Here is a 27,765-nt window from a genome sequence, read left to right as displayed (position 1 = left end):
CCGTGGTATCTCTCTTTTCTTAAATTTTCTCTAACTCTTACTTTCTTGGTAAACAGCTTCTCCCTCCCGTCCCTCCTCCCCTTCTGTCAAGGGTCGGAGAGGGAGAGGACCATGTGTGGGGTCAGAAACCCCAGGGTTTTGGTTGAAATGGTTCCATTTCCCAGTGCCTATCCATGGTCCCTCTCTTTTAGATTTCTCTAATTCTCACTTTCTTGTTATTGGCTAGGATAAAAATGACGTAGAGAGACGAGTTTGGGAGCCTGGTTAGAGCCATCTTTAGCCTCTACAAGTTTCAGTGGAACACATGGAATCGGTGTGAACAGAGAGGTACAACAACTACAACTCAACACCTGAGTCGTCTACAGGACCGACTTGAGAAAGCAGTGACCCCCAGTCAACCTAAGCCGGACACAGCCAAGCGTTTGACCGATATTGCACGTACCTGGGGTGAGTCCGCTTCTCAGATTTTACAGGAGCACTATGAAGAAGGGGAGCAATCCCTGAGAAAGAGAATAGGCTCCCTTCCTTTGGTGGATGGATCAAGAGCGTGGCAAGTTGCCCAACGTTGGGTCCTCAGACGCTACCGGGTGGTCAACCCGCAAGTGGGGTCAGCAACAGTGAAAGTGCTGGAATCGCTGGGAATGACAGGACCTCTCCCATTGCTGCCTGGGAGGAGGCGGATGAGACGCCGGGTAAGGAGGCCCAGGAAGAGGGCACCTGAGAAGTCCAGCTCCGCAGTTGACCCAAGTTACCTAAAAAAAGACACTCAACAAGGTGAAGTTAAGAAGATTAAGAAGATTAAGAAAAAGAGAAAGAGAAGTAAGACACTCACCCACCACACTCAACAAGGTGAAGTTAAGAAGATGAAGAAAAAGAAAAAGAGGAGTAGGAAGCTCACCCACCACTCAAGGGAACAGAGGGATGCCCAACACATGGAGGAAGGGAGGGCGCCCCAAACGACTTACCTTGACGAGCAGATGGAGGACTTACCTTCACCGACTCAAGAGGAGAACTCGACAGCTTTCCACGAACCGACGACAGAGACTCTAATGAAGCGCATTGAGGGAATAATGAGGAAATACCAGGAACCTACTGGTCCTAACGCGTCAGAAACACCAAGTAGGAGAAGTGAGACACCACGACCGAAATTACTGGAAACAACATCCTTCCAGTCACGTGACACACAAACCGAACCACAATCGATGTACACCAGACACGAACATGAAGGGAATAAGAGGGCAAATTGGTTTTTGTTTCCCCAGAGAAGATGGTTGATTGTAGGTGATTCAAACTTAGCCAAATTGCCGAAAATCGAAGACCGTGAAGTACAAGTGGACTGTTATCCGGGAGCTAAAATCAGCCATGGGATTCACCTACTCAGAAACAGAACTGCGACCTCTCCCAACGTGCTAGGGGTCATTTTATCCTTTGGCCTTAACAATAGAGGTAGGGTCATCCCAATATTCATATCCAAGGAGATAGCCAGATTGCTGGGAGCAGCTAAGGCCACTTTTCCTTATGCTAAAATATTCATTCCTAAAATTAATTATTCCCAATCACTTCCTTTGGAGATCCAAGCCAACCTTAGGGAACTGAATGATATAATAGAGGAAACGGGCCATTCGATTCAACGCTTACCATCAAGACTGTTTACCACAGGACCGGACAACATCCATTGGACAACGGACACGGCTGAAGAGATGTGGACCTTGTGGAAAACCTTTTTTATGCCAAGAAGCCTCCCCCCACTCAAGGAGATAACCCTGACTGATCCAGTGGTCAACCTGTCGACCTCCTTTAGTTTGACGAAAGATCATAGGGAGCTTCTGGGGAAGGGGCTTACATTCGTCCCCACCGCAACCATGATGACGGATCAGAGAAAGATCACCAAGGCCCATGTGCGACAGTACCATAGAAGGTTAAAACTAGACTCTTATTTTGGAACTTCAACGACGGCAGCACCACCCAAATTCCAGTCGGCTTCAATGTGGGAGCCCAAGGATGATGAAGTACCTAGGGAGATGAAAGTATTAATACACAAAGACAGAGCGGTCCTAAAACAAGTGGAAGTCCCAAGAGAGATGCCAAATTTGACAGAGGGCGAAAGAAGAGCCCTGGACGAATTAAGTTCGGCAGAGGAATTGATTATTAAGCCAGCAGATAAAGGGTCAGCGGTGGTCATTATGGACCGGAAAAATTACGTGAGAGAGGCTCATCGACAACTTCGCAATACGGAGTATTACCATTCGATCCAAAAACCGATTTATCCGGATACAGAAAAGTTAGTCCACACAATATTAGATCAAATGAGAAAAGAGCACCACATTACTAAAAAACAATTCTTGTATTTAACAGGAGCGTCCCCGTCACGTCCGAGATACTTTTATCTCCTACCCAAGATTCATAAAGACCCGGCATCGTGGCCCTGGCCCTATGAAATGCCGCCAGGACGTCCCATCGTATCAGATTGTAGTAGCGAATCCTACGGCTCGGCTGAGCTAGTAGATTATTACTTGAATCCCTTGTCAATTCTACATCCGAGTTACATCAAAGATACTAATGATTTTGTTTCAAAAGTACGGACCTTGACCTTGCCACAGACCTGTTGGTTGTTTTCCATGGATGTTGAAAACTTGTATACTAATATTGAAACTGCTAAGGGTTTAGAGGCGGTACGCAATGTTTTGGCACGTAATCCGATTGTGGGCCGCCCGGATGAACACATTTTGGCATTGCTGGAACTCAATCTGACTAAGAATGATTTTCAATTTGACAATGAGTATTTTTTACAGGTCAAGGGGACAGCAATGGGGAAACGTTTCTCTCCAGCCTATGCCAATGTCTATATGGCTGAATGGGAGGAGAACGCCTTGACACAGTGCTCTAAGAAACCTATAGCTTACCTGAGGTTCTTAGATGATATTTGGGGAATTTGGGGAGATTCTAGGGAAGAATTTGACGTGTTTCTTAAAACCGTAAATGGCCACCACCCTTCAATTAAGCTGACGGCACAGATTAGCGAGAGGGAAATAAATTTTCTTGACACAACTACATATAAGGGACCGGAATTTCATACAACAGGGGTACTTGATGTCAGAGTATTTTTTAAATCCACAGATACTCATGCGCTACTACACAAAAAGAGTTTTCACCCTAGACACACGTTTGGGGGTTTGGTTTATTCACAACTCTTGAGATTCGGGAGGATTTGCACTCGCACAGAAGATAGGGAAGAAGCGACCAAAGTCTTGTTCAGGTCATTACAACAACGAGGTTATTCTCGGTCATTTCTTCGCACGATTAAGCTACAGACAAGGAAAAAAGGAAGAAGAGGGGACACTCAGGGGGTTAAAAAGATGGTACTTCCTCTAATTTCGACTTACAACTCTTACACAGTCAATGTTCACAGAAAAATTAAACAGAATTTGGAAGCGTCGGCGCTGACTGACCTGAAGGCGAAACATAAGGTGGTTTCAGCCTTCAAAAGGAATCCAAATTTAAAAGATTTGTTGGTTAGCACTAAAATGAAAAGTGGGTCCTCTCGTGCAGCCAGGAGATCAATAGGAGTGATAACAGACTCTCAGAAGAAAGAACATTTCTTCACACAGACGGGTAAGGCCTTGTCTACGCGGAATGCGGTCTACTGTATGAGCTGTCGGTTGTGTGGAGTTATGTATGTGGGACAGACTCGAAATGATGTCAGAAGCAGACTGCATTCGCACCGCTATAGCATCACACATAACCAGAAGCGTAACACTCATGTAGTACGCCATTTCCGCCTGCACGGGTTACGTAACTTGAGAATACGGATTTTGGAAAACTGTGCGGGCTGGACACAAAGGGATAGGGAAAACGCGGAAATGAGATGGGTCAAGCGGCTGAAAACTAAATATCCACTGGGACTCAATTTAACAACAACGGAAACGGAAAACACTTGAATATCTGGGTTAAAATGGAAATTCTAGGGTTAGAGTTTACACGTTTAAGAAAATTTAAAGGGAATGCCCTCCCAAAACGATATATAGAAATTAGGGAAAATATCATAATTGTTCCTGGGTTTAAGTTCTTGTGGGGGAGGTTTATGTGTTGGGAGACGGCTGAAAGGAGTTTGGACCGGGACTGAAGGTGAATGAGGAACTTAGCCCTGACAGAGGTATGACATTGTACGTCACATCCGGGGGCTCCTGACACTTTCCATTTAGTCAAAGAGTCTAACTCTGGTTGGCTGGTTTTCCTGACAACATAGATAAAGTGCCCAACTCGGACACCAAATTCTAATCTTCATTCTTATTTGGACTCTACTCTAACATTAAATCCTAACACTTAATCAATTCACAAAACTTACATAAATTCAGATTCAGAAAGGAAACCTAACCCAAACCCTAATTCTACCCTTGACCTCTGACCCTAACCCTTAACTCTAAATTAATTAGGAAATTGTACCAAATTTCAACAAAATTAGTCTAAACTGAACCTTATTTTGATCCTAAATGCAATGAGATTCCAGAATGAATTTTAATCCTACCAAATCTAAAAATTTACGATTAAATTTAATTAAATTGCAAAACAAAAAAAAGGGGGAACTATAATCGAATTATATTTTGGATTTTAAGCAAACTTTAAAAGAAAAAGAAAAAAATATAAAAAAAAGAAGGATTTCTCTTCAAACACATAAAAGGAAAACATAGTACGTGATGGGACGCTTGAGGGCGCCCTTGGCACACTAAATCGCGGTGGTACGAATAGGGCTCGGCTAGACGCAAATATTAGGGGATTAATGATACCCTTTAAATTCAGAAATGAATACGTTGGAAAACACTATTAAGTGGTATGGAAAGGTTTTTCAACTCTAGACGTGATTTTAATCTGGTTTGTTCTAACGGATACTTTGATTTGCAGAATGGTTGACGGAGGGTTGCCATGACGCAATGGGGAGTGTGAAACTTCCGGTTTGGCTAATATTGACTAGCTACGTTGTATACGGGGCTACTGACTCCGAATGCAAAGTCGGATTAAGGTGAGTGAGTGTGTTTTTTTACGGACGGAGGGGACCGGGTGGTGCAAGTAAACAATACTGATCTAAATGGATTTTATTATGGTGATTGCGAGGGGCAAGTTTAATAATAATATTGTATTAAGGGGGCCGCCATGACTTTTCGCAAAGGCTTATGGGTACTTCGGGGTTGCTAATGCTTGTTAGCTGCAGTACGCGCAGGACGATATCGCCCCAAATAGGTAACTATTTCAATGATCGCTATTAAATTGGTGGATCAATGGGACCGGGTATAAATAAAGGAACGGTGGCAAGCGGTGGAATTACAATTTATTTAATTCTTATGAATTATGGAACGGCTTCGGTACTATTAGTGGCTAGGGGAGACGCCATTGGGCTTTGCTGGGGCTTATGGGTACTTCCGCATCGCTAATGCTCATAACATTAGCCACGATACGCTTATAGTGATTTCGTTACGAATATACGATCGTATTCTACGAATTAATGGAATCGGGTAACACACTTTAATGATACCAGGGGGTGGAGGAGAATTTTATTCCATGTGAATTATTTATTTGGACGAGGGGAGGTTTGGGAAAATAGGGGGATTAGAAAAAAAGAGCCGGCAGAGTAATTGACAGGAGCGTACGAGTACTTCCGGGGGGCGGGACCTAGGGGGATCGCGATTTACGTAGATGAATGTATTTCTAAATATATAATTTGATTTAGATGATGAATTCAATTTACACTTAAATGTTTCACGACTAACTTAATTAAATGGTACCAATAGGATTTACCGAATGTCTTAGTGCTTATCAGTTAGATGTGGGAACGTGATTGGATGACGAGAGCCGTCAGTTGCTTCGCTGAGGCTCGTGGGAGAGAAAAGAAAAGAGAAAGGAAGGGTTGGCTTTCGGCGGTGGCGCTGTGACTCAGGAGAGTGGCACTGGGGAAGTCCTTCTTTCCAGGTACTGTGGAAGATTCTTCCGATTCTTTTTGAGAAAAACAGGTGAACCCTTTTTAATCGCTAAAGCTAAATTATACGGTACTACGCTATGCTAGCCTTTATTGGCATAGGATATGTGAGAGTATGCTAAGCTAAAAGAGAACGAAAAGAGAAAATATTAAATTGCCGGATGAATGGGACCGGATATCAATAAAGGAAACACAGCTAACGCTCATAACATTAGCTACGATACGTTTACGGGGATTTTGTTACGAATATACGATCGTAGTAATGTTATAAATTAATTCTACGAATGAAGGGGATCGGATTACACACTTTAATAATACCAGGGGATTTAGGAAAATTTTATTGCATATTGATCGTTTATTTGGGCGTTGTGAGGTTTTGTAAGATAGGGTGATTACGGAGAAAAGAGCCGCCAGAGTGATTGACAGGAGTTTACGAGTGTTTCCGGGGGGCGGGACTTAGGGGGATGGCAATTTAGTTAGAGGAATGTATTTCTAAATATATGATTCGATTTAGAGGATGAATTCAATTTACATTTAAATGTTTCATGACTAACCCAATTAAACGGTACCAATAGGGTTTACCGAATGTTTTAGGGCTTGTCTGATAGAGGTGGGAACGTGATGGGATGACGAGAGCCGTCAGTTAATTCGCTGAGGCTCGTGGGGGGATGGCGTTCGGCGGTAGCGCTGTGACTCAGGAGAGGGGTACTGGGGAAGACCTTCTTTCCAGGTAAGGTGGAAGATTCTTCCGATTCTTTTTAATTGCTAAAGCTACGTTATGCGGTACTACGCTATGCTGGAATTTATTGGTATAGGATGTGCGGGAGTATGCTAAGCTAAAAGAGAACGAAAAGAGAAAATATTAAATTGCCGGATGAATGGGACCGGATATCAATAAAGGAAACACAGCTAACGCTCAAAACATTAGCTACGATACGCTTACGGGGATTTGGTTACGAATATACGATCGTATTAATGTTATAAATTACTTTTACGAATGAAGGGAATCGGGTTATACACTTTAATAATACCAGGGGTTTTAGGAGAATTTTGTTTCATATTGATCGTTGATTGGGGCGATGGGAGGGTTTGGAAGATAGGGGGTTTACAGAAAAAACAGCCGCTAGAGTGATTGACAGGAGTTTGAGTGTTTCCGGGGGGCGGGACTTAGGGGAATCGCGATTTATGTAGATGAATGTATTCCTGAATATGTGATTGGATTTAGATTGTGAATTCAATTTACATTTAAATGTTGCACGACTAACCCAATTAAACAGTACCAATAGGGTTTGCCGATATATTTTTTTAGTGCTTATCAGTTAGATGTGGGAACGTGATTTTATGACGAGAGCTGTCAGTTGCTTCGCTGAGGCTCTTGGGAGGAGGTGCTCGGCGGTAGGACTGTGACTCGGGGGAGGGGCATTGGGGAAGAATTTGGCTTCCGGTTAATATGGAAGATTCTTCCGATTCTTTGAGAGTAACAGGTGAAACTTGTTTAATCGTCAAGACTAGGCTATGCTGGACTACGCTATGCTAGACTTTATTGAGATAAGATATGCGGGAGCGGGCGAAGCAAAACTATACCAGGTTAGCCCTAAACTATGTTTTACCAGACTTGGGGCATGCCATACAAAGGAATACAAAGGTTTTGTACATATGTTTAACGGTTGAACAAATCAGCACAACAAAAGGACTAACAGACTGACCAATTGATTTATGCTGTCTGCGGTAAAGCTGGACAGTTGACTAGACAATTACTGAGATTTCGATTGAGGATGTAGACACACTCCGGGGCTTGATCGACCCCGGCGGGGCCTCCCTTGGGCGAGGGTGTCTGGTGATAATGGCCGAAACACTCTGTGACCCCAAGGTCCACTACTGATGACGTGTCTACAAAATTATGACGTTCAAATTACCCAGGACAATAAGGACGACTTAATGGGACCCCTTTTGAAGAAAGTGCTTGGTTGAGTATAGAAACAAGATATTGGGTCAAGAATGCTGCAAGGTTGGTAGACGTGATGTGGTCCAGGGGTGGGACTTTCTTCTCTCGTGTCTCGCTGTTTTTTTGTCTTGCTGGCTGGAGTCCCCGGGGGGGGCGCCTCGGCTGCTCCGGGGGGGGTTCTGGTTGAGGTGCGGTCTCGCTTCGCTGTCCTTCGTTCCGGAGTTTGTGCGACTCCGGTGCGGCGGGGTTTGTTGAGGGGGACACGCGTCGGCCTGTGCCCTCCGCGGCCTTCTGTCTGGCCGGCTGGGTCGGCGGACCCTTTGGGGAATGTGTAGCGAGTAAACCTTATAGACCTAGTCCTAACCCCTAATCCCTAAACCTAACCCCTAATCCCTAAACCTAACCCTTAATCCCTAGATCTAACCCCTGATCCCTGAACCTAATCCCTAAACCTAACCCTAAACCTAACCCCTAATCCCTAAAAAGAGGTAACTAACCCCTAATCCCTAAACCTAACTCCTAATCCCTAAACCTAACCCCTAACCCCTAACCCCTAATCCCTAACCTTAACCTCTAAAGAAAATGGTTGGTTGAATATAAAAACGAAATATTAGTTCAAAAATAGTTCAAAGGGAATAGACAAAGGTAATCCAAGGGTAGGACTTTAAATTAGGTTTTTTTTCCTCAGAGGTGACCAGATCGGGTAAGTACAGTCAAAATCAAACATACAATAAGCACAAACACAAGTTCAAGGTAAAAGAAATATCTTTCTCAACCCCAACGTCGTCCGGGCCAACATGGCTGGCGTGTCCGCAATGGGTAGGATACTTTGGAGCCGGTTATGGGTGGCAGGTAAGGATAGGAGGACTGTGCCTTTGCTCCTCTCCTTCGGGGGAGGAACTCTTTAGCGGACCCTAACCCCTAACTCAGGGGTCACCAACACGTTGCCCGCGGGCACCAGGTCGCCCGTGAGGACCGCACGAGTCGCCCGCAGGACTGTTCTAAAATTAGCTCAAATAGCGGCACTTGTCACTGAGCTGCATCTATTTATTTTGCAGTCAAACCTCGGTTTTTGAACGTCCCTGTTCTCGAAATAATTCGAGATTTTTTTGCTTCGGTTGTAGAACAAAATTCGGAGGTCGAACCTCGCGAGATGAGCCGGGAGGACCCGAGAAAACCCGACCGCGCGGCCCGGATGCCGACTGACTCCGTTGTTATTGTATTTTCGTTACTTTGAGGATTGTATTAACCCCTAATCATGACTCCAAAGACAGCAAGTGGGAGCAGTAAAGAAATTCTGAAACACAAAGACGCTCTTAAAGCAATGTGACAGTGAGCGCCCGGCGCGCTGCGGTTGCGTGATCGGACAAAATTAAGATTCCTGCGCACTGAGGTCCACTTAAATTTTGGAAAGTACATCAAAACTTTTAAAATATTTTCCAAATTTTAGCGACGGCTCTGTCACAGTAACGCGCCCAGCGCGGTGTAGTTGCGGGGTGGGCGACGTTGCGCGTTCGGCGGTGCGCTGCGGTTAAGCTATCGGACCAAATTAAGCTCCCTGCGCACTGAGGTCCACTTAGATTTTTTAAAGTACATCAGGACTTTAAAAATATTTTCTAAATTTTAGCGACCGCTCTGTCACAATTATGCGACCAGCACGGTGCAGTTGCGCGGTCGGCGACGCGCTACGGTTGCGTGTTCGGCGGTGCGCTGCTGTTGCGCGATCGGACAAAATTAAGCTCCCTGCGCACTTAGGTCCACTTAAATTTTGGAAAGTACCTCAGGACTTTAGAAATATTTTCTAAATTTCAGCGACGGCTCTGTCACAATAATGCGACCGGCGCGGTGCAGTTGCGCGGTGGGCGACGCGCTACGGTTTACGCGTTCGGCGGTGCGCTGATGTTGCGCGATCGGACAAATATGCGCAAATGAAAAAATGCTTAAGAAAGGCGGGTTTTTTTGTCTTGAAACGGATTATATTTTTTCCCATTATTTGTAAAAATAGATTCGGAATTCGACCGATTTGCTTCTCGAACCGCCTTCTGGAACGGATTGTGGTCAAAAACCAAGGTTTGACTGTATTTTTGCTATTCTTGTTAAAATCACACTTACATGTGAACTGGAAATGACAATAATAACACATAGTGAAAGCCAAATTGAGCAAATTGACTATTTCAGAAGTATGTGTCAAACTGGTAGCCCTTTGCTTTAATCAGTACCCAGGAAGTAGCTCTCCGTTTAAGAAAGGTTGGTGACCCCTGCCCTAACTTCTAAGAAAGCGGTTGGTTGAATATAAAAACAAGATATGAGGTAAACAATGATTCAAAGTGAATAGACATAATGTAATCCAAGGGTAGGACTTTAGGTTGCTTTTTTTTCTTCTCTCATTTTTTTCTTCTTCTCTCATTTTTTCCATCGTGCTGGCCGAAGACCTGGGTGGCGCCTCAGCTACTCGGGGGAGGTTCTGGCAGAAGTGCAGTCTCACTTCGCCGTCCTTCGTACCCCATCCAGATTTTATGTGACCTGGTACGGCGAGGTTTACTGGTGAGACATGCGTAGGCCCGTGCCTTCCGTTGCCTTCTATCTAACCGACAGGGTCGGCGGACCCTTTGGGGAAGGTTTAGCGAGTAAAACTCAAAATACCTAACCCTAACCCTAACCCTAACCGTGCCCCCTTCCCAACCAATCGGATTTGCTATACGCGAAAACGACGCCAATGGAAAGAGCTTCTGCCCAAATTTAAATCCGTGGGCGTGGCTCGCAGCAGGAAGTAGGAAAATGGCGGCGATGTTGACAAAGACACAGCGGATGGTAACATACAACTAACAAGAGAAATATTTTTATTTTCTGCTTGCAACTGGACCGTCCAGAGCGTACACGGTAAGTACAACTCATCGTTTTTAAAAAGAAGTACTTTTGTTGCCCTGAAAAGCGAGTGAGCGTGGCGTTTGTGGGGGACGTCGAATTTCGACGATTCTTTCTGGTCAACGGTTGTAAATGATTGTGTTGATTAAAAAAGAAAACTTGATGTAACTCTACTTTTAACTGCCGTTTCAGATAGATTTGGAATTGCATCACATCCAATTTTGCCTAGAGCGTACACGGTAAGTAACACTCGTTGTGTTTAAGGAGATTTACGTTTGTAATAGCAGAAGTGTAGCCGCGTTGCGTTGTACGTGTGAATGTTGGTCCAGGCGAAATGTTAATGTTTAATTTCATTCCTTTAGGTTCCACGGTGTTTGTTGGCTGCAAGTTTTCCACTGCAAGAAGAGGCTCATATCATTGACCAGGAGCGAGCTACAATGGTGAGTAGCCATAACATTTATGTTAAACACTTCCTATTTCATGTCTAACAGTACTTGATTTAACAAATAACCATAAATAAATACAGTGTGGGCACTGAAGTTAACATATGTGATTATACTGCCTAATCTGTCACCGAGTAGATTGTTGCAAAGTAATATAAGATCCAAAGTTGTAATTCAGAATAGTTTTCAAAAGAAGGCCATTAGAATTATATACAAGTCTGATTACCCTGAACAAGCTATTAATTAAATCACAAATTCTTCAATTCAAAGATTTGGTAGATTATCAGACAAATAATGTCTAACAGTAATTGATTTAACACATCACGATAAGTAGATTGAGTGTGGGCACTCTCAAGTTAACATATATGATTATACTGCCTAATCTGTTACAGAGTATGTTGTTGCCAAGTAATGTAGAATAGATCCAAAGTAGTAATCCAGAATAGTTTTGAAGAGGCCATTAGAATGATAAACAAATCTGATTACCTTGAACATAATAACAAGCTAAGTGTTTAATATGTCCTATGAAGTCAAAATTGGGCACCATCATGTGGTGAAATTTGCAATGGCATCACATCCAATTTTGCCTGGGAACAAACAGATTACATAAATCTTAGTTTTGAATAAGCCACTCCTTCTCAAACAAGTAAACTCTGCCCATTTTGCGCAGTAGATGTTCTGTTAATATCTAGTATTTATACAAAGTCATAATTTAAATTGCTTTCAACCTTCATTCATCGGTTCAACCAACATTACTCGCTCTTATTACCAACTTGTATTGATTTAACTAAGCGTTTAATACTTCCTATCAGGTCTCAAATCGAGATTTGGCAAAATACAATTTCAGCAAATCCAATTTTGCCAGGGAACAAAAATAGATTAAATAAACTAAATAAGTCCTCTTCCCATTAAATAAATCAGAAAAGTCTGTCTTGTAACCAGTCCTCTTCAAACAAGTAAAGTCTGCCCATTTTGTGCCGTAGATTTTGTGTCTATGCCTAGTATTTAAACAAAATCATAATTTAAACGACTTCTTTCCTTCATTCACTTTGGAAATTTGGAATTGCAGCAAATCGAATTTTGCCAGGGAACAAAAATAGATCAATTAAACTAAATAAGTCTTCTTCCCATTAAATAAATTAAAAAAGTCTGTCTTGTAACCAGTCCTTTTCAAACAAGTAAAGTCTGCCCATTTTGTGCCGTCGATTTTGTGTTTATGCCTAGTATTTATACAAAATCATAATTTAAAGGACTTCATTCCTTCATTCACTTTGGAAATTTGGAATTGCAGCACATCAAATTTTGCCTGGGAAGAAAAGTAGATTAAATAAATTTAATAAGTCTTACTACTTCCCATTAAATAAATTAAATACGTCTTGTTTCCACTCCTTTTCAAAACAGTAGTTTAAAACGAGGGCCCTTCACTCAATCTTTAACCTCAACCCCGCACGTTGTGTTGTATCTGTGAATGTTGGTTGTGGCCAAATGATAGTTTTCTTTCATTCGTTTAGGTTCCAAGAAAACTTGATGTAACTCTACTTTTAACTGCCGTTTCAGATAAGCGGGTATTACGTCGCAGTCATGTGCCGCGGATATGACGTAATTGCCGGAACCTCCGCCAAAATTCAAATCTGTTGGCGCGATGGCCGTGAGCCACTGAGCAGCGACGATTATCAACAGAAATATCTTTATTTTCTGCTTGCAACTGGACCGTCTAGAGCGTACACGGTAAGTAACACTCATTGTGTTTAAGGAGATTTACGTTTGTAATAGCAGAAGTGTAGCCGCGTTGCGTTGTACGTGTGAAAATTGGTCGAGGCGAAATGTTAATGTTTAATTTCATTCCTTTAGGTTCCACGGTGTTTGTTGGCTGCAAGTTTTCCACTGCAAGAAGAGGCTCGTATCATTGACCAGGAGCGAGCTACAATGGTGAGTAGCCATAACATTTATGTTAAACACTTCCTATTTCATGTCTAACAGTACTTGATTTAACAAATAACCATAAATAAATACAGTGTGGGCACTGAAGTTAACATATGTGATTATACTGCCTAATCTGTCACCGAGTAGATTGTTGCAAAGTAATATAAGATCCAAAGTTGTAATTCAGAATAGTTTTCAAAAGAAGGCCATTAGAATTATATACAAGTCTGATTACCCTGAACAAGCTATTAATTAAATCACAAATTCTTCAATTCAAAGATTTGGTAGATTATCAGACAAATAATGTCTAACAGTAATTGATTTAACACATCACGATAAGTAGATTGAGTGTGGGCACTCTCAAGTTAACATATGTGATTATACTGCCTAATCTGTTACAGAGTATGTTGTTGCCAAGTAATGTAGAATAGATCCAAAGTAGTAATCCAGAATAGTTTTGAAGAGGCCATTAGAATGATAAACAAATCTGATTACCTTGAACATAATAACAAGCTAAGTGTTTAATATGTCCTATGAAGTCAAAATTGGGCACCATCATGTGGTGAAATTTGGAATGGCATCACATCCAATTTTGCCTGGGAACAAACAGATTACATAAATCTTAGTTTTGAATAAGCCACTTCTTCTCAAACAAGTAAACTCTGCCCATTTTGCGCAGTAGATGTTCTGTTAATATCTAGTATTTATACAAAGTCATAATTTAAATTGCTTTCAACCTTCATTCATCGGTTCAACCAACATTACTCGCTCTTATTACCAACTTGTATTGATTTAACTAAGCGTTTAATACTTCCTATCAGGTCTCAAATCGAGATTTGGCAAAATACAATTTCAGCAAATCCAATTTTGCCACGGAACAAAAATAGATTAAATAAACTAAATAAGTCCTCTTCCCATTAAATAAATCAGAAAAGTCTGTCTTGTAACCAGTCCTCTTCAAACAAGTAAAGTCTGCCCATTTTGTGCCGTAGATTTTGTGTCTATGCCTAGTATTTAAACAAAATCATAATTTAAACGACTTCTTTCCTTCATTCACTTTGGAAATTTGGAATTGCAGCAAATCGAATTTTGCCAGGGAACAAAAATAGATCAATTAAACTAAATAAGTCTTCTTCCCATTAAATAAATTAAAAAAGTCTGTCTTGTAACCAGTCCTTTTCAAACAAGTAAAGTCTGCCCATTTTGTGCCGTCGATTTTGTGTTTATGCCTAGTATTTATACAAAATCATAATTTAAAGGACTTCATTCCTTCATTCACTTTGGAAATTTGGAATTGCAGCACATCAAATTTTGCCTGGGAAGAAAAGTAGATTAAATAAATTTAATAAGTCTTACTACTTCCCATTAAATAAATTAAATACGTCTTGTTTCCACTCCTTTTCAAAACAGTAGTTTAAAACGAGGGCCCTTCACTCAATCTTTAACCTCAACCCCGCACGTTGTGTTGTATCTGTGAATGTTGGTTGTGGCCAAATGATAGTTTTCTTTCATTCGTTTAGGTTCCAAGAAAACTTGATGTAACTCTACTTTTAACTGCCGTTTCAGATAAGCGGGTATTACGTCGCAGTCATGTGCCGCGGATATGACGTAATTGCCGGAACCTCCGCCAAAATTCAAATCTGTTGGCGCGATGGCCGTGAGCCACTGAGCAGCGACGATTATCAACAGAAATATCTTTATTTTCTGCTTGCAACTGGACCGTCTAGAGCGTACACGGTAAGTAACACTCATTGTGTTTAAGGAGATTTACGTTTGTAATAGCAGAAGTGTAGCCGCGTTGCGTTGTACGTGTGAAAATTGGTCGAGGCGAAATGTTAATGTTTAATTTCATTCCTTTAGGTTCCACGGTGTTTGTTGGCTGCAAGTTTTCCACTGCAAGAAGAGGCTCGTATCATTGACCAGGAGCGAGCTACAATGGTGAGTAGCCATAACATTTATGTTAAACACTTCCTATTTCATGTCTAACAGTACTTGATTTAACAAATAACCATAAATAAATACAGTGTGGGCACTGAAGTTAACATATGTGATTATACTGCCTAATCTGTCACCGAGTAGATTGTTGCAAAGTAATAGAAGATCCAAAGTTGTAATTCAGAATAGTTTTCAAAAGAAGGCCATTAGAATTATATACAAGTCTGATTACCCTGAACAAGCTATTAATTAAATCACAAATTCTTCAATTCAAAGATTTGGTAGATTATCAGACAAATAATGTCTAACAGTAATTGATTTAACACATCACGATAAGTAGATTGAGTGTGGGCACTCTCAAGTTAACATATGTGATTATACTGCCTAATCTGTTACAGAGTATGTTGTTGCCAAGTAATGTAGAATAGATCCAAAGTAGTAATCCAGAATAGTTTTGAAGAGGCCATTAGAATGATAAACAAATCTGATTACCTTGAACATAATAACAAGCTAAGTGTTTAATATGTCCTATGAAGTCAAAATTGGGCACCATCATGTGGTGAAATTTGGAATGGCATCACATCCAATTTTGCCTGGGAACAAACAGATTACATAAATCTTAGTTTTGAATAAGCCACTTCTTCCCAAACAAGTAAACTCTGCCCATTTTGCGCAGTAGATGTTCTGTTAATATCTAGTATTTATACAAAGTCATAATTTAAATTGCTTTCAACCTTCATTCATCGGTTCAACCAACATTACTCGCTCTTATTACCAACTTGTATTGATTTAACTAAGCGTTTAATACTTCCTATCAGGTCTCAAATCGAGATTTGGCAAAATACAATTTCAGCAAATCCAATTTTGCCACGGAACAAAAATAGATTAAATAAACTAAGTCCTCTTCCCATTAAATAAATCAGAAAAGTCTGTCTTGTAACCAGTCCTCTTCAAACAAGTAAAGTCTGCCCATTTTGTGCCGTAGATTTTGTGTCTATGCCTAGTATTTAAACAAAATCATAATTTAAACGACTTCTTTCCTTCATTCACTTTGGAAATTTGGAATTGCAGCAAATCGGATTTTGCCAGGGAACAAAAATAGATCAATTAAACTAAATAAGTCTTCTTCCCATTAAATAAATTAAAAAAGTCTGTCTTGTAACCAGTCCTTTTCAAACAAGTAAAGTCTGCCCATTTTGTGCCGTCGATTTTGTGTTTATGCCTAGTATTTATACAAAATCATAATTTAAAGGACTTCATTCCTTCATTCACTTTGGAAATTTGGAATTGCAGCACATCAAATTTTGCCTGGGAAGAAAAGTAGATTAAATAAATTTAATAAGTCTTACTACTTCCCATTAAATAAATTAAATACGTCTTACTTGTTTCCACTCCTTTTCAAAACAGTAGTTTAAAACGAGGGCCCTTCACTCAATCTTTAACCTCAACCCCGCACGTTGTGTTGTATCTGTGAATGTTGGTTGTGGCCAAATGATAGTTTTCTTTCATTCGTTTAGGTTCCAAGAAAACTTGATGTAACTCTACTTTTAACTGCCGTTTCAGATAAGCGGGTATTACGTCGCAGTCATGTGCCGCGGATATGACGTAATTGCCGGAACCTCCGCCAAAATTCAAATCTGTTGGCGCGATGGCCGTGAGCCACTGAGCAGCGACGATTATCAACAGAAATATCTTTATTTTCTGCTTGCAACTGGACCGTCTAGAGCGTACACGGTAAGTAACACTCATTGTGTTTAAGGAGATTTACGTTTGTAATAGCAGAAGTGTAGCCGCGTTGCGTTGTACGTGTGAAAATTGGTCGAGGCGAAATGTTAATGTTTAATTTCATTCCTTTAGGTTCCACGGTGTTTGTTGGCTGCAAGTTTTCCACTGCAAGAAGAGGCTCGTATCATTGACCAGGAGCGAGCTACAATGGTGAGTAGCCATAACATTTATGTTAAACACTTCCTATTTCATGTCTAACAGTACTTGATTTAACAAATAACCATAAATAAATACAGTGTGGGCACTGAAGTTAACATATGTGATTATACTGCCTAATCTGTCACCGAGTAGATTGTTGCAAAGTAATATAAGATCCAAAGTTGTAATTCAGAATAGTTTTCAAAAGAAGGCCATTAGAATTATATACAAGTCTCATTACCCTGAACAAGCTATTAATTAAATCACAAATTCTTCAATTCAAAGATTTGGTAGATTATCAGACAAATAATGTCTAACAGTAATTGATTTAACACATCACGATAAGTAGATTGAGTGTGGGCACTCTCAAGTTAACATATGTGATTATACTGCCTAATCTGTTACAGAGTATGTTGTTGCCAAGTAATGTAGAATAGATCCAAAGTAGTAATCCAGAATAGTTTTGAAGAGGCCATTAGAATGATAAACAAATCTGATTACCTTGAACATAATAACAAGCTAAGTGTTTAATATGTCCTATGAAGTCAAAATTGGGCACCATCATGTGGTGAAATTTGGAATGGCATCACATCCAATTTTGCCTGGGAACAAACAGATTACATAAATCTTAGTTTTGAATAAGCCACTCCTTCTCAAACAAGTAAACTCTGCCCATTTTGCGCAGTAGATGTTCTGTTAATATCTAGTATTTATACAAAGTCATAATTTAAATTGCTTTCAACCTTCATTCATCGGTTCAACCAACATTACTCGCTCTTATTACCAACTTGTATTGATTTAACTAAGCGTTTAATACTTCCTATCAGGTCTCAAATCGAGATTTGGCAAAATACAATTTCAGCAAATCCAATTTTGCCAGGGAACAAAAATAGATTAAATAAACTAAATAAGTCCTCTTCCCATTAAATAAATCAGAAAAGTCTGTCTTGTAACCAGTCCTCTTCAAACAAGTAAAGTCTGCCCATTTTGTGCCGTAGATTTTGTGTCTATGCCTAGTATTTAAACAAAATCATAATTTAAACGACTTCTTTCCTTCATTCACTTTGGAAATTTGGAATTGCAGCAAATCGAATTTTGCCAGGGAACAAAAATAGATCAATTAAACTAAATAAGTCTTCTTCCCATTAAATAAATTAAAAAAGTCTGTCTTGTAACCAGTCCTTTTCATGTGTGCCCATTTTTGTGCCGTCGATTTTGTGTTTATGCCTAGTATTTATACAAAATCATAATTTAAAGGACTTCATTCCTTCATTCACTTTGGAAATTTGGAATTGCAGCACATCAAATTTTGCCTGGGAAGAAAAGTAGATTAAATAAATTTAATAAGTCTTACTACTTCCCATTAAATAAATTAAATACGTCTTACTTGTTTCCACTCCTTTTCAAAACAGTAGTTTAAAACGAGGGCCCTTCACTCAATCTTTAACCTCAACCCCGCACGTTGTGTTGTATCTGTGAATGTTGGTTGTGGCCAAATGATAGTTTTCTTTCATTCGTTTAGGTTCCAAGAAAACTTGATGTAACTCGACTTTTAACTGCCGTTTCAGATAAGCGGGTATTACGTCGCAGTCATGTGCCGCGGATATGACGTAATTGCCGGAACCTCCGCCAAAATTCAAATCTGTTGGCGCGATGGCCGTGAGCCACTGAGCAGCGACGATTATCAACAGAAATATCTTTATTTTCTGCTTGCAACTGGACCGTCTAGAGCGTACACGGTAAGTAACACTCATTGTGTTTAAGGAGATTTACGTTTGTAATAGCAGAAGTGTAGCCGCGTTGCGTTGTACGTGTGAAAATTGGTCGAGGCGAAATGTTAATGTTTAATTTCATTCCTTTAGGTTCCACGGTGTTTGTTGGCTGCAAGTTTTCCACTGCAAGAAGAGGCTCGTATCATTGACCAGGAGCGAGCTACAATGGTGAGTAGCCATAACATTTATGTTAAACACTTCCTATTTCATGTCTAACAGTACTTGATTTAACAAATAACCATAAATAAATACAGTGTGGGCACTGAAGTTAACATATGTGATTATACTGCCTAATCTGTCACCGAGTAGATTGTTGCAAAGTAATATAAGATCCAAAGTTGTAATTCAGAATAGTTTTCAAAAGAAGGCCATTAGAATTATATACAAGTCTCATTACCCTTAACATAACAACAAGCTATTAATTAAATCACAAATTCTTCAATTCAAAGATTTGGTAGATTATCAGACAAATAATGTCTAACAGTAATTGATTTAACACATCACGATAAGTAGATTGAGTGTGGGCACTCTCAAGTTAACATATGTGATTATACTGCCTAATCTGTTACAGAGTATGTTGTTGCCAAGTAATGTAGAATAGATCCAAAGTAGTAATCCAGAATAGTTTTGAAGAGGCCATTAGAATGATAAACAAATCTGATTACCTTGAACATAATAACAAGCTAAGTGTTTAATATGTCCTATGAAGTCAAAATTGGGCACCATCATGTGGTGAAATTTGGAATGGCATCACATCCAATTTTGCCTGGGAACAAACAGATTACATAAATCTTAGTTTTGAATAAGCCACTCCTTCTCAAACAAGTAAACTCTGCCCATTTTGCGCAGTAGATGTTCTGTTAATATCTAGTATTTATACAAAGTCATAATTTAAATTGCTTTCAACCTTCATTCATCGGTTCAACCAACATTACTCGCTCTTATTACCAACTTGTATTGATTTAACTAAGCGTTTAATACTTCCTATCAGGTCTCAAATCGAGATTTGGCAAAATACAATTTCAGCAAATCCAATTTTGCCAGGGAACAAAAATAGATTAAATAAACTAAATAAGTCCTCTTCCCATTAAATAAATCAGAAAAGTCTGTCTTGTAACCAGTCCTCTTCAAACAAGTAAAGTCTGCCCATTTTGTGCCGTAGATTTTGTGTCTATGCCTAGTATTTAAACAAAATCATAATTTAAACGACTTCTTTCCTTCATTCACTTTGGAAATTTGGAATTGCAGCAAATCGAATTTTGCCAGGGAACAAAAATAGATCAATTAAACTAAATAAGTCTTCTTCCCATTAAATAAATTAAAAAAGTCTGTCTTGTAACCAGTCCTTTTCAAACAAGTAAAGTCTGCCCATTTTGTGCCGTCGATTTTGTGTTTATGCCTAGTATTTATACAAAATCATAATTTAAAGGACTTCATTCCTTCATTCACTTTGGAAATTTGGAATTGCAGCACATCAAATTTTGCCTGGGAAGAAAAGTAGATTAAATAAATTTAATAAGTCTTACTACTTCCCATTAAATAAATTAAATACGTCTTACTTGTTTCCACTCCTTTTCAAAACAGTAGTTTAAAACGAGGGCCCTTCACTCAATCTTTAACCTCAACCCCGCACGTTGTGTTGTATCTGTGAATGTTGGTTGTGGCCAAATGATAGTTTTCTTTCATTCGTTTAGGTTCCAAGAAAACTTGATGTAACTCGACTTTTAACTGCCGTTTCAGATAAGCGGGTATTACGTCGCAGTCATGTGCCGCGGATATGACGTAATTGCCGGAACCTCCGCCAAAATTCAAATCTGTTGGCGCGATGGCCGTGAGCCACTGAGCAGCGACGATTATCAACAGAAATATCTTTATTTTCTGCTTGCAACTGGACCGTCTAGAGCGTACACGGTAAGTAACACTCATTGTGTTTAAGGAGATTTACGTTTGTAATAGCAGAAGTGTAGCCGCGTTGCGTTGTACGTGTGAAAATTGGTCGAGGCGAAATGTTAATGTTTAATTTCATTCCTTTAGGTTCCACGGTGTTTGTTGGCTGCAAGTTTTCCACTGCAAGAAGAGGCTCGTATCATTGACCAGGAGCGAGCTACAATGGTGAGTAGCCATAACATTTATGTTAAACACTTCCTATTTCATGTCTAACAGTACTTGATTTAACAAATAACCATAAATAAATACAGTGTGGGCACTGAAGTTAACATATGTGATTATACTGCCTAATCTGTCACCGAGTAGATTGTTGCAAAGTAATATAAGATCCAAAGTTGTAATTCAGAATAGTTTTCAAAAGAAGGCCATTAGAATTATATACAAGTCTGATTACCCTTAACATAACAACAAGCTATTAATTAAATCACAAATTCTTCAATTCAAAGATTTGGTAGATTATCAGACAAATAATGTCTAACAGTAATTGATTTAACACATCACGATAAGTAGATTGAGTGTGGGCACTCTCAAGTTAACAGATATGATTATACTGCCTAATCTGTTACAGAGTATGTTGTTGCCAAGTAATGTAGAATAGATCCAAAGTAGTAATCCAGAATAGTTTTGAAGAGGCCATTAGAATAATAAACAAATCTGATTACCTTGAACATAATAACAAGCTAAGTGTTTAATATGTCCTATGAAGTCAAAATTGGGCACCATCATGTGGTGAAATTTGGAATTGCATCACATCCAATTTTGCCTGGGAACAAACAGATTAAATAAATCTTTGTTTTGAATAAGCCACTCCTTCTCAAACAAGTAAACTCTGCCCATTTCGCGCAGTAGATGTTCTGTTAATATCTAGTATTTATACAAAGTCATAATTTAAATTGCTTTCAACCTTCATTCATCGGTTCAACCAACATTACTCGCTCTTATTACCAACTTGTATTGATTTAACTAAGCGTTTAATACTTCCTATCAGGTCTCAAGGCAAGATTTGGCAAAATACAATTTCAGCAAATCCAATTTTGCCAGGGAACAAAAATAGATTAAATAAACTAAATAAGTCTTCTTCCCATTAAATAAATCAGAAAAGTCTGTCTTGTAACCAGTCCTCTTCAAACAAGTAAAGTCTGCCCATTTTGTGCCGTAGATTTTGTGTCTATGCCTAGTATTTAAGCAAAATCATAATTTAAACGACTTCTTTCCTTCATTCACTTTGGAAATTTGGAATTGCAGCAAATCGAATTTTGCCAGGGAACAAAAATAGATCAATTAAACTAAATAAGTCTTCTTCCCATTAAATAAATTAAAAAAGTCTGTCTTGTAACCAGTCCTTTTCAAACAAGTAAAGTCTGCCCATTTTGTGCCGTCGATTTTGTGTTAATGCCTAGTATTTATACAAAATCATAATTTAAAGGACTTCATTCCTTCATTCACTTTGGAAATTTGGAATTGCAGCACATCAAATTTTGCCTGGGAAGAAAAGTAGATTAAATAAATTTAATAAGTCTTACTACTTCCCATTAAATAAATTAAATACGTCTTACTTGTTCCCACTCCTTTTCAAAAAAGTAGTTTAAAACGAGGTCCCTTCACTCAACCTTTAACCCTATTTATTCACCTTCTAGGCTAAGTGTTAAAGGCTAAGTGTTAAAGGCTAAGTGTTAAAGGCTAAGTGTTAAAGGCTAAGTGTTAGAGGCTAAGTGTTAAAGGCTAAGTGTTAAAGGCTAAGTGTTAAAGGCTAAGTGTTAGAGGCTAAGTGCCAGAGGCTAGGCGCCAGAGGCGAGTTTTTGTGGGCTGAAGTTTTAGTGGGGTTAGTGTGAATACAATCCAAAAGAATACAACAGAATACAATACAATAGAATATAATACATAGATTAAATTCAATAGCTCTTACTACTTCCCATTAAATAAATTAAATACGTCTTACTTGTTCCCAATCCTTTTCAAAAAAGTAGTTTAAAACGAGGGCCCTTCACTCAACCTTTAACCTCAACCCCGCACGTCACATTGTGTTGTATCTGTGAATGTTGGTTGTGGCCAAATGATAGTTTTCTTTCATTCGTTTAGGTTCCACGGTGTTTGTTGGCTATGTTTTCCACTGTCAGAAGGATGAAAATACAAAGTACAACGCTTGGACGTGGGAGAAGACGTCACCGGTGAGTCCTTCCTTCCTATTTATTTACCTTCTAGATGCTAGAGGCTAAGTGTTAGAGGCTAAGTGTTAGAGGCTAAGTGTTAAAGGCAACACAATACGAACAACACAACACAATACGAACAACTCAACACAATATGAACAACACAACACAATACGAACAACACAACGATACTGCACTGAACAACACGATACCGCACTGAGAAACACGATACCGCACTGAACAACACGATACCGCACTGAACAACACCATGCCGCACTGAACACCATGCCACACTGAACAACACCATCCCGCACTGAACAACACCATGCCGCACTAAACAACACCATGCCGCACTGAACAACACCATGCCTCACTGAACGACACCATGCCGCACTGAAAGACACCATGCCGCACTGAACGACACCATGCCGCACTGAAAGACACCATCCCGCACTGAACACCATGCCGCACTGAACAACACCATCCTGCACTGAACAACACCATCCCGCACTGAACAACACCATGCCGCACTGAACAACATTATGCCGCACTGAACATTATGCCGCACTGAACAACACCATGCCGCACTGAACAACACCATGCCGCACTGAACAACATTATGCCGCACTGAACAACACCATGCCGCACTGAACAACACCATCCTGCACTGAACAACACCATTCCGCATTGAACACCATGCCGCACTGAACAACACCATCCCGCACTGAACAACACCATCCCGCACTGAACACCATGCCGCACTGAACAACATTATGCCGCACTGAACAACATTATGCCGCACTGAACAACACCATGCCGCACTGAACAACACCATGCCGCACTGAACAACACCATGCCGCACTGAACAACATTATAACGCACTGAACAACACCATCCCGCACTGAACAACACCATGCCGCACTAAACAACATTATGCCGCACTGAACAACATTATGCCGAAATGAACAACAACATGCCGCACTGAACAACACCATGCCGCACTGAACAACACCATGCCGCACTGAACAACACCATGCCGCACTGAACAACACCATGCCGCAATGAACAACACCATCCCGCACTGAACAACATTATGCCGCACTGAACAACATTATGCCGCACTGAACAACATTATGCCGCACTGAACAACATTATGCCGCACTGAACAACATTATGCCGCACTGAACAACATTATGCCGCACTGAACAACATTATGCCGCACTGAACAACACCATGCCGCACTGAACAACACCATGCCGCACTGAACAACACCATGCCGCACTGAACAACACCATGCCGCACTGAACAACACCATGCCGCACTGAACAACACCATGCCGCATTGAACAACACGATCCCGCATTGAACAACACCATGCCGCACTGAACAACACCATGCCGCACTGAACAACACCATGCCGCACTGAACAACACCATGCCGCATTGAACAACACCATGCCGCATTGAACAACACCATGCCGCACTGAACAACACCATCCTGCACTGAACAACACCATCCCGCACTAAACAACACCATGCCGCACTGAACAACATTATGGCGCACTGAACACCATGCCGCACTGAACAACACCATGCCGCACTGAACAACACCATGCCGCACTGAACAACACCATGCCGCACTGAACAACACCATGCCGCACTGAACAACACCATGCCGCACTGAAAAACACGATCCCGCATTGAACACCATCCTGCACTGAACAACACCATGCCGCACTGAACAACACCATGCCGCACTGAACACCATTCCGCACTGAACAACACCATGCCGCACTGAACAACACCATCCTGCACTGAACAACACCATCCCGCACTGAACAACACCATGCCGCACTGAACAACACCATGCCGCACTGAACAACACCATGCCGCACTGAACAACATTATGCCGCACTGAACAACATTATGCCGCACTAAACAACATTATGTCGCACTGAACAACACCATGCCGCACTGAACAACACCATGCTGCACTGAACAACATTATGCCGCACTGAACAACACGATCCCGCATTGAACAACACCATCCCGCACTGAACAACACCATGCCGCACTGAACAACCCCATGCCGCACTGAACAACATCATGCTGCACTGAACAACATTATGCTGCACTGAACAACACGATCCTGTATGGAACAACACCATGCCGCATTGAACAACACCATGCCGCACTGAACAACACCATCCCGCACTGAACAACACCACCCCGCACTGAACAACACGATCCCGCATTGAAAAACACCATCCCGGACTGAACAACACCATGCCGCACTGAACAACACCATGCCGCACTGAACAACACCATGCCGCACTGAACAACACCATGCCGCACTGAACAACACCATGCCGCACTGAAAAACACGATCCCGCATTGAACACCATCCTGCACTGAACAACACCATGCCGCACTGAACAACACCATGCCGCACTGAACACCATTCCGCACTGAACACCATGCCGCACTGAACAACACCATCCTGCACTGAACAACACCATCCCGCACTGAACAACACCATGCCGCACTGAACAACACCATGCCGCACTGAACAACACCATGCCGCACTGAACAACATTATGCCGCACTGAACAACATTATGCCGCACTAAACAACATTATGTCGCACTGAACAACACCATGCCGCACTGAACAACACCATGCTGCACTGAACAACATTATGCCGCACTGAACAACACGATCCCGCATTGAACAACACCATCCCGCACTGAACAACACCATGCCGCACTGAACAACACCATGCCGCACTGAACAACACCATGCTGCACTGAACAACATTATGCTGCACTGAACAACACGATCCTGTATGGAACAACACCATGCCGCATTGAACAACACCATGCCGCACAGAACAACACCATCCCGCACTGAACAACACCACCCCGCACTGAACAACACGATCCCGCATTGAACAACACCATCCCGGACTGAACAACACCATGCCGCACTGAACAACACCATTCCGCACTGAACAACACCATGCCGCACTGAACAACACCATGCCGCACTGAACAACACCATGCCGCACTGAACAACACCATGCCGCATTGAACAACATTATGCCGCACTGAACAACACCATGCCGCACTGAACAACACCATCCCGCACTGAACAACACCATGCCGCATTGAACAACACCATGCCGCACTGAACAACACCATCCTGCACTGAACAAAACCATCCCGCACTGAACAACACCATGCCGCACTGAACAACATTATGGCGCACTGAACAACATTATGCCGCACTGAACAACACCATGCCGCACTGAACAACACCATGCCGCACTGAACAACACCATGCCGCACTGGACAACATTATGCCGCACTGAACAACATTATGCCGCACTGAACAACACCATGCCGCACTGAACAACACCATGCCGCACTGAACAACACCATGCCGCACTGAACAACACGATCCCGCATTGAACAACACCATCCCGCAGTGAACAACACCATGCCGCACTGAACAACACCATGCCGCACTGAACAACACCATGCTGCACTGAACAACATTATGCTGCACTGAACACGATCCTGCATTGAACAACACCATGCCGCACTGAACAACACCATCCTGCACTGAACACCTTTCCACACTGAACAACACCATGCCGCACTGAACAACATTATGCCGCACTGAACAACACCATGCCGCACTGAACAACACCATGCCGCACTGAACAACACCATTTCGCACTGAACAACACCATGCCGCAATGAACAACACCATCCCGCACTGAACAACACCATGCCGCATTGAACAACACCATGCCGCACTGAACAACACCATCCCGCACTGAACAACACCACCCCGCACTGAACAACACGATCCCGCATTGAACAACACCATCCCCGACTGAACAACACCATGCCGCACTGAACAACACCATTCCGCACTGAACAACACCATGCCGCACTGAACAACACCATGCCGCACTGAACAACACCATGCCGCACTGAACAACACCATGCCGCACTGAACAACATTATGCCGCACTGAACACCATGCCGCACTGAACAACACCATCCCGCACTGAACAACACCATGCCGCATTGAACAACACCATGCCGCACTGAACAACACCATCCTGCACTGAACAACACCATCCCGCACTGAACAACACCATGCCGCACTGAACAACATTATGGCGCACTGAACAACATTATGCCGCACTGAACAACACCATGCCGCACTGAACAACACCATGCCGCACTGAACAACACCATGCCGCACTGAACAACACCATGCCGCACTGAACAACATTATGCCGCACTGAACAACATTATGCCGCACTGAACAACACCATGCCGCACTGAACAACACCATGCCGCACTGAACAACACCATGCCGCACTGAACAACACGACGTCGCACTGAACAACACGACGCCGCACAGAACAACACGACGCCGCACAGAATAACACAATACCGCACAGAACAACACAATACCGCACAGACAGTTTTAGATAATATAACGTCGCAGTCATGTGACGCGGACATGACGTCAATAGGCGGAACTCACGGCAAAATTATAATCCGTGGGCGTGGCTTGCAACAGGAAGTAGGAAAGCGGCAATTCTGGCAAACAAGACACAGCGGTTAGTAACACGATGACTAACAAGGCAAATATTTTTGTTTTCAGCTTGCAACTTGACCGTCTAGAGCGTACAAGGTAATTACAACTGTTTTTTTTTAGCCCTGAAAAGCGAGGGAGTGTGGCGTTTGGGAGGAATGTCGAACTCGGCGTCTGCTTCCAGCCACAGACGCCAAATTTCGACGATTATTTCGACTGGTCAACGGTTGTAAATTATTGCGTTGACTAAAAACTTTATTTAACTCTACTCTTAACTTTGCCG

At 41.5% G+C, this 27,765-nt stretch overlaps 2 protein-coding genes across 18 annotated transcripts in view; one reads left to right on the top strand and one right to left on the bottom strand.

Annotated features, from left to right (window-relative positions):
* The window catches only part of LOC148398548 (janus kinase and microtubule-interacting protein 3-like), a 319,781-nt gene that overhangs the window by 29,601 nt on the left and 262,415 nt on the right, over positions 1-27,765 (bottom strand). The gene's annotated exons all lie outside the window — the stretch shown is intronic.
* Positions 249-27,765, top strand: LOC148398557 (uncharacterized). Of its 9 annotated transcripts, XM_088374483.1 has the most exons (16): positions 3,949-5,961; positions 10,344-10,457; positions 10,971-11,017; positions 11,141-11,218; positions 12,779-12,949; positions 13,073-13,150; positions 14,711-14,881; positions 15,005-15,082; positions 16,643-16,813; positions 16,937-17,014; positions 18,571-18,741; positions 18,865-18,942; positions 20,515-20,685; positions 20,809-20,886; positions 22,801-22,889; positions 27,606-27,765. In XM_088374483.1, the coding sequence occupies exons 4-16, from the start codon at positions 11,216-11,218 to the stop codon at positions 27,730-27,732; spliced, it is 1,464 nt and encodes a 487-aa protein (XP_088230609.1). In that variant the 5' UTR covers positions 3,949-5,961; positions 10,344-10,457; positions 10,971-11,017; positions 11,141-11,215; the 3' UTR covers positions 27,733-27,765. The 9 variants fall into 9 exon arrangements, 2 of the variants coding, with proteins under 2 accessions (XP_088230607.1, XP_088230609.1); XR_015858141.1 differs by lacking the exons at positions 12,779-12,949; positions 13,073-13,150; positions 14,711-14,881; ... (6 more) ...; positions 20,809-20,886; positions 27,606-27,765 and adding exons at positions 249-2,281; positions 27,552-27,584 and having other exon boundaries at positions 2,356-5,961; XR_015858144.1 differs by lacking the exons at positions 10,344-10,457; positions 12,779-12,949; positions 13,073-13,150; ... (7 more) ...; positions 20,809-20,886; positions 27,606-27,765 and adding exons at positions 249-2,281; positions 27,552-27,584 and having other exon boundaries at positions 2,356-5,017.

The sequence above is a fragment of the Syngnathus floridae genome, chromosome 4 (genome assembly GCF_059516105.1).
Source record: "Syngnathus floridae isolate MCC-2025c chromosome 4, RoL_Sflo_1.0, whole genome shotgun sequence".
Classification (NCBI taxonomy): domain Eukaryota; kingdom Metazoa; phylum Chordata; class Actinopteri; order Syngnathiformes; family Syngnathidae; genus Syngnathus; species Syngnathus floridae.
This window is presented reverse-complemented; position numbering and strand designations above follow the sequence as displayed.